The 7,659-nt window shown below is 52.0% G+C and overlaps 1 protein-coding gene across 2 annotated transcripts in view; it reads right to left on the reverse strand.

Moving 5' to 3' along the window:
* The window catches only part of LOC133118769 (homeodomain-interacting protein kinase 2-like), a 22,712-nt gene that overhangs the window by 9,009 nt on the left and 6,044 nt on the right, over positions 1–7,659 (reverse strand). For both annotated transcript variants that reach the window (XM_061228973.1, XM_061228972.1), the window contains exons 4-7: positions 6,471–6,655; positions 5,917–6,079; positions 2,047–2,254; positions 1,120–1,241 (exon numbers count right to left, since the gene is read on the reverse strand). In XM_061228973.1, coding sequence (XP_061084957.1) covers positions 1,120–1,241; positions 2,047–2,254; positions 5,917–6,079; positions 6,471–6,655 — 678 coding nt within the window. The remainder of the gene's footprint in view (positions 1–1,119; positions 1,242–2,046; positions 2,255–5,916; positions 6,080–6,470; positions 6,656–7,659) is intronic.

The following is a 7,659-nucleotide window of genomic DNA, read 5'->3' on the forward strand; positions in this document are numbered from 1 at the left end:
TTGTGTACACAGCACCACCTCTGCACTTTGCACAAAGCCCCGATCACTGTTCAGAGGCTGTGGGCTTTTACAGTGTACAGCAGGGCTGCCCAACCCTGTTCCTGGAGATCTACCATCCTGTAGGTTTTCACTCCAACCCAAACAAAGCACACCTCATTCAACAGCTAGAGCAGGGCTGCCCAACCCTGTTCCTGGAGATCTACCATCCTGTAGGTGTTCACTCCAACCCTAACAAAGCACACCTCACTCAACAGCTAGAGTAGAGCTGCCCTGCGATAACTGTGTACTAACACAGTTAATCTAAAGGCGCAACACTCGGTTCCAAGATGTCAGGATCGCATTTGACTCGAGCAAACCCCCGTTCAATGTTCATTGAAGGACCACAGAGGGCAAAGTTAAACATCAACACAGCAGTAACGGAACATCATCTTCCCTCTGCGGCTCCATAAACACGGGCTAGAGGCAGCAACGTTTTTTATTCATTTATTTTTAATCTGACAAATAAACAATCGGGGGAAGAAACAGAGATAGCCAGCAACTAGATGAAGCGGCGATAAGGAAAAGCTTTTAATCCGGAACGCTCCGTCGCAAACCTGGGCACATGGAAAATTCCAGAAAGAGAGACGGGGGGGGGGGGGGGGTTAAGGGGGAGGGGGGCACTAACGAGCAGCTCTGAAGCGTGATCACATCGCTCCAAACCCACTGAGCTTTCACACGCAACCGTCCTCCGCCCGGTCTCCAGACAGCGACCACACCCCCTTCAACAGCATCCAGCCAGTAGAAGCTGCTTTATTCAGGGATTAGGATCAGGGTTAGGGTTAAAGTTAATGTTAATGGTCAGGGGTCAGGTCTAGGGTCAGGATTAGGATTTTGGTTAGGATTAGGGTCATGGTTCGGGGTCGGGGTTAGGGTTAGGGGACAGGATTGGGGTTAGGGTTAAGGTTAATTGTCAGGGGTCAGGGTTAGGTTCAGGGTTAGGGGTCAGGATTAGGGGTCAGGGTTAGGGGGTCAGGGTTAGGGTCAGGTGTCGGGTCAGGGTTAGGGGTCAGGATTAGGGGTCAGGTTTAGGGGGTCAGGGTTAGGGGTCAGGGTTAGGGGGTCAGGTGTCGGGTCTCTCACCTGTGTCAGCAGCCCAGGCTGGATCTGCAGCGGCTGGGCGGCGGTCGCCTGCGTTACTATGGGAACGGCGCTCTCCATGCGCACCGAGTACCCTGCGTGTTTGGACGGCGAGGCCTGCAGACCTGGGGAGCGAGATCAAACATCCATATTTAATATCAGAGGGGCGGCCGTGAGCCCGAGTCTGGGTCAGAATAAACCGCACCACAGCCAGTTCATCTCAGATAACAAAGAAAAACAAGAACTGTCACATCGTGGTCCCAACGGTCTAGTGTTACTGAATTTACTTACAGAATTTAAAACTTTACAAAAAAAAGAATAAAAAAAAATTCTGGCCACAAAATGGCAGTTGGAAGTGGAAATGACCAGAATGCATTCAGTCATGTGTGAAATCTGCCCAGAGACATTATCTCTGACACCACACAGCAGCACAGTGACACCCCCCCCAGCGCTCTGCCACAGGAGCACAAAGACCCCAGTGTCTCCCTCTCTCCCTCTCTCTTCATGCCCTCCTTCAGAGGAGAGTAAATAAACACCCCATTTACCCTCTCGAGGGGTAGCATCTAGAGCCTTCTATAACCCCCCTTCCCTTTGCCCCCCAAAAATATACCATTCATTAAAATTCCTAACTAGAATGTACTAATGTACTCACATGTATTACAACATAATGTATACTTGGAGTTACGTACTACTCAATGTATTCCCGCTCTCATCAACCAATAGGAAGACCTGGCCCTGCCCACCCTCCCCGCCAATCAACCGATAGGAAGACCTGGCCCTGCCCACCCTCCCCGCCAATCAACCAATAGGAAGACCTGACCCGCATACTGACTGAGCAATAGAAAGAAAGAAGGCCAGAGGCAGGCCTCAGCCTGGGGCCTAGATTTCGCCCTCTCCCTGGCCCGGGTGAGGGGCGAGCGGGTGACTCACCTTGGAAGCCCTGGGGGCAGACGATGAGAGCCTGCTGGAAGGGGTCGGGCCGGGCGGCGCACAGCTGCGGGGCCCCCGTCTGCAGGGGCAGGCTCCTGGGGGCCACGGCCGGGGCCTGGCAGAGCGCAGACGGGTAGCTCAGCACGGAGACGTCGGGGGCCGCCAGCGACAGGGTGGTGCTGGAGGAGGAGGGGGCCAGGTGCGGGGCCTAGAGGGGCGACAGAACGTCAGGGTCACCCCGCAGATCGTCCACACCGAACAGACACTCAGCTCCTGGGTGCCTCCTGATGTCTGCCCGTCTAAACGACCGCAGGCTCTGGCCAGTGACAGGACAATCTGATGCCATAGTGCTGGCAGTTTCCACAGAAACGTTCTTGGTCAAGTCCCTTCATGAATTTGCGAAATATGCATGAAATTGGAAAGCTTCAGTTGCTTTCGCTTCCACAGAGCTGTCGACTGAGAGCAGCATCTGGTGCACATACAGAATCTGTGGCCACATGGACAACAATGGGGAAGGCAACACATAAAACAGGCCAAAGCAACTGAAGTAAATTATTAATGGACAATGATTCATAAATAGTGGTTATTGTGTGTATTGTCAGTGTGTGTGTGTGTGGCAGTGTGTGTGTGAGTGTGTGTCTGTGTGTGCGCATGTGTGTGTGCATGTGTGTGTTTGCATGTGTGTGTTTGCATGTGCGTGTGTGTGTGTGTGTGTGTGTGTGTATGAGTGTGCATGTGCGTGTGTACATGTGTGTGTATGCCCGTGCGAGTGTGTGTGTGTGTGTGTGTGTGCGCGTGTGTGCGTGTGTGTGTGTGTGCGTGGGTGTGCATGTGTGTGTGTGTGTGTGCATGTGCGTGTGTGTGTGCGTGTGCGTGTGTATGAGTGTGCATATGTGTGTGTGTGTGTGTATGCTCGTGCGAGTGTGTGTGTGTGTGTGTGTATGCTCGTGCGAGTGTGTGTGTGCGAGTGCGTGTGTGTGTGTGCGAGTGCGTGTGTGTGCGAGTGCGTGCGAGTGTGTGTGTGCATGCGAGTGTGTGTGTGTGTGTGTGTGTGTGCATGCGAGTGTGTGTGTGTGTGTGTGTGTGTGCATGCGAGTGTGCGTGTGTGTGTGTGTGTGCGTGCGAGAGCGTGCTCTACATTCGGGTCCATCTATTTGTGGAATAACACTGTACGCTCCTCTCCTCTCTTCCCCTCTGCCGGCTCTCGCCCCAGGATATCCTGCACTAATTTATTATTGAATGCATTTTCAAGACTTCAATAGAGCACCCATTCACAGCAGTATCTACAGGGCTGTTCTGTCATATCTGAACAGACCATGGAAAAATGATAACATTGTCCTAGTTAATATTTATTTCCATTGAACCTATTTTTATTTTGTTTGGAATAACCAATCATACGACGAGGCTTGCAGCATCACCAATATCGCAGAATATCACCCCCTCCACGGTTTCCTCCGCGTATTAACACTCGGCAACAGACTACATAGTCTGGGCGAGATTAGATGAAGTTAGGTGAGAAACGTAGCATTGCTGAATTCCTCATGAGAGCGAAAAGCACCGTAAAAGCTGATAAAAGCAAGTTGCGGAGGAAACCAGATAAGACGCGAGACTCCACACTTCCATGCTGACTCGTCGTGAAAACAGAGAAGACATTATCAAAGCACTTTCGAGTGGGAGCATGCAGAAAGTCATGTTCTTCGGCGTTCTTCTTTGACGCACTTCAGTCGCACGGAGACGAGCACACACACGCGTAATGAGTCAAGCCAATGTCCCCGGTCACGCTGCGGTGAGACATTGTAAACACACAGCGCAGTCTGTGTCTCAACAGAGGCACCACTTCCGTTCTTTCGGCCCTGCACTGCAGCACACCGGATTTGAAAGGAAACAGTGAATATTAAGTGAAAGTGCAGCCGGTCACCTTTCATTTGAGGGAATTTACATCCATTTCGGGATTAAATCCCTTCATATACACAGCCCCCCCCCCACCCCCATTTTACGGGACCGAAAGTAATTGTTGGCTTCTCAGCCTTTTCTGATTAGTCAGGTGTATTCAATCGCTTCTTTCGTGTAGGTATAAAAAGGCTTTTCATTGCCTTTGGAGGCAATTATTTCCCTTTGTACACATAGAGGACCAGAGTTCTGCCAGTGAAAGTCAAGGAAGCCATTAGGAGGCCTAGAAATTAGGGGAGGAAAAAAATAAATAAAAACAGTAGGCTAAACAATAAGCTTATCAAAACAAATGGTTTGGAACGCCATTAAGGAGAAAGAGAGCACGTTCTTCTTAACACGGCCAGAAGGGCAGGGATTGTACCGCTGTCCAAATACTAATGGCCTTTGGTTCCTCGTTTCGAGCGGATAAGGCTCTCTGGACAGGGCGAGCGTGTGGGGGCTTAGACGTGCACACAGACCCATGTCACGTGCCGCGTCTACAGGCTTCGCCCCGCTCTGTAATGAGGCGCCCTGGGAGAAACCTGGAGCCCCGCATCCCACAATGCTCCACTGCTCCCGCGGTCCCGCGAGGACCCGGGGTCTATGACACGGAGAGGCGCTCCCGACGCGGCGGCGCCCCGCCGGGAGGAAGTGGCGGTAACGGGTAAAAACCCACGGCACCTTCCGGAACGGGCTTCAGCCAGCGGAGAAAAAAGCGTGGGGGAGATTATTGGGAACCAGGGCAGTGGTGAGAAGGTCAAAGACACAAACAGCCACGCAATGAGGGCAGAAAATAACAAAATACAAAAAGTAGGGGGGGGGAGGGAGACCCTTATCACAGTCAGCCTGCCTTAATCTCCGCCTGCAAGCCGCTCCACTCCTCCATCATAAACTACAAGATTTCACCTTATATTTCCACATTTTTGCGTAATTTGCAGCCTTTTCATTAAGCCGTCGGAGGGCGAGAGCAGCGCTTTAATTTCTCACTTCCGCTCCTGAGAGCACCACAAGCCCCCAGGGACCGAGTTAATCAATAATTCCGCCGTGGCATTCATCAGGCGAAGAACAAACACCGCCATCCTCCGGCACGCAAATAAAACAAGAATAATGTCGCAGCCCCGCGAAAAAAATATTCAGAGAATAAATCACCGGCTTGGGTCTACCTGCCCGCCCCCGAACCCTGTGATTCCGAGACAGCGCGTTAAAAAATGCCACACAACAATACAAGCACCATTATTGCCACCAACAATTGAGTTTTATAGAGCAGTGGACATGTTAAACTGCCGTTTATGAAAATGCAGCCTTCTATAAAGCCACAACAACACATTGTCGCAGTACGCGGCATGTAATCATGCTACGCAGGCTATTTGAAATGTGCTAAATCTAAAGAGCAAATAAACACAAAAGCTGTAAAGGACAAAGGAAAAAGCTGTGCACCGTGTTGAGCTGGATGTAGACTGACCTGGCTGTGTACAGTGTTGAGCTGGGTGTAGACTGACCTGGCTGTGTACAGTGTTGAGCTGGGTGTAGACTGACCTGGCTGTGTACAGTGTTGAGCTGGATGTAGACTGACCTGGCTGTGTACAGTGTTGAGCTGGGTGTAGACTGACCTGGCTGTGTACAGTGTTGAGCTGGGCATAGACTGACCTGGCTGTGTACAGTGTTGAGCTGGGTGTAGACTGACCTGGCTGTGTACAGTGTTGAGCTGGGTATAGACTGACCTGGCTGTGTACAGTGTTGAGCTGGATGTAGACTGACCTGGCTGTGTACAGTGTTGAGCTGGGCATAGACTGACCTGGCTGTGTACAGTGTTGAGCTGGGCATAGACTGACCTGGCTGTGTACAGTGTTGAGCTGGGTGTAGACTGACCTGGCTGTGTACAGTGTTGAGCTGGGTATAGACTGACCTGGCTGTGTAGTGTTGAGCTGGGTGTAGACTGACCTGGCTGTGCACCGTGTTGAGCTGGTTGTTGAAGGTCATGGTGAGGTTTGTGGAGGTGCTGGGGGCCACGTGCGTGATGAAGGGGGTCTTGCTCTGGTTCACCGTGTCGTACATGTTCATCCTCCGCTTGCAGATCTCCATGTTCTGGAAACAGGACTTCACGCTGCGGGGAGGGGCAGGAAGCATCACAGGAAATTAGAAAACCCCCTTTGGGGAAAAAGACCCCCCCATGTGTCAGACATACAGGCTCCCTACTCTGTAACAGTGGTCTCCAACCCTGGTCCTGGAGAGCTACTGGGTCTGCTGGTTTTCGCTGTTACCCTGCACTTAATTAATCAATTAGAGCAGTTGATTTACACACTTAACTCACCTCACTTGGTTACCCGGGTCTCAACAGGGTGCGGAGTCTTAGGCGAAAACAAAAACCAGCAGAGCCAGCAGCTCTTTCAGGACCAGGCTTGGAGGCCACTACCGTAAATACGTGTGTAAAGGTGGGCTGGGCCTCTGGGCCTCTGGGCCTCTGGGCCTCTGGGCCTCTGGGCCTCTGGACGTACTGTGTGCTGTGGGGCAGGCCCAGCAGGTGGGTCATGGTGGTGAAGGGGTGGTTGAGCGCTTCGATGGGCGTGATCCTCTTGTCGGCGTCGATGGTGAGCATCTTGGTCAGCAGGTCGATGAACTCGCGGCGGTCCGCCTTCTCCGCCAGCATGTCGCTGCCCTCCAGATCGCTCGTCATGTTCACCTGCGCCGCGGCGGGAACGAGGGAGAGGCGCTATATCAGACTTTCTGGGGTCCTGTCCCAACATCCTGTCCACAACATGTCTATGTCCATATCCATCAATCTGTCTTGTCTGTCATATCCGTACACTGTATATCAATATCAATCTACCTCTATCAACCTGTCTATCTACCTATCAGCCATCTATCTGTCAGTCAGTCTGTCTATATCGATCTACCTCTATCTATCTATCTATCTATCTATCCATATATTATATATCCAACTATCCATCTATCTGTCGATCTATCTATCTGTAGGTATATCCATCCATCTTCATGCTGTGTCCTGCTTCTTTAAACCGTGTGCCAATAAATAAACACACAAATGAATCAGGGGCCATTACATCAGAGCAGAAGGGTTCAACAGCCATTTGGCTGGAATCCAGGCTGGAAGGCACCCTGAACTCACACGGGCTGCGTGCAGACCAGCTCTGAACTCACACGAGCTGCGTGCAGACCAGCTCTGAACTCACACGAGCTGCGTGCAGACCAGCTCTGAACTCACACGAGCTGCGTGCAGACCAGCTCTGAACTCACACGAGCTGCGTGCAGACCAGCTCTGAACTCACACGAGCTGCGTGCAGACCAGCTCTGAACTCACACGAGCTGCGTGCAGACCAGCTCTGAACTCACACGAGCTGCGTGCAGACCAGCTCTGAACTCACACGAGCTGCGTGCAGACCAGCTCTGAACTCACACGAGCTGCGTGCAGACCAGCTCTGAACTCACACGGGCTGCGTGCAGACCAGCTCTGAACTCACACGGGCTGCGTGCAGACCAGCACTGAACTCTCTGGGTTGTGCCTCACGGACCGTTGCGTCTGAAGCCGGTGACCGCTCCGCACACTAATCTGGACTACAGTTGCCCTTTTCAGCGCACCAATGAGGGCTTCACACAGGACAGAGATGACCTTGTGCCTGGCAAACACAGGTAAATATTAGCTCAGTTATTAATAGCCAGCGGCAGAGG

The sequence above is a fragment of the Conger conger genome, chromosome 19, assembly GCF_963514075.1.
Source record: "Conger conger chromosome 19, fConCon1.1, whole genome shotgun sequence".
Lineage (NCBI taxonomy): Eukaryota > Metazoa > Chordata > Actinopteri > Anguilliformes > Congridae > Conger > Conger conger.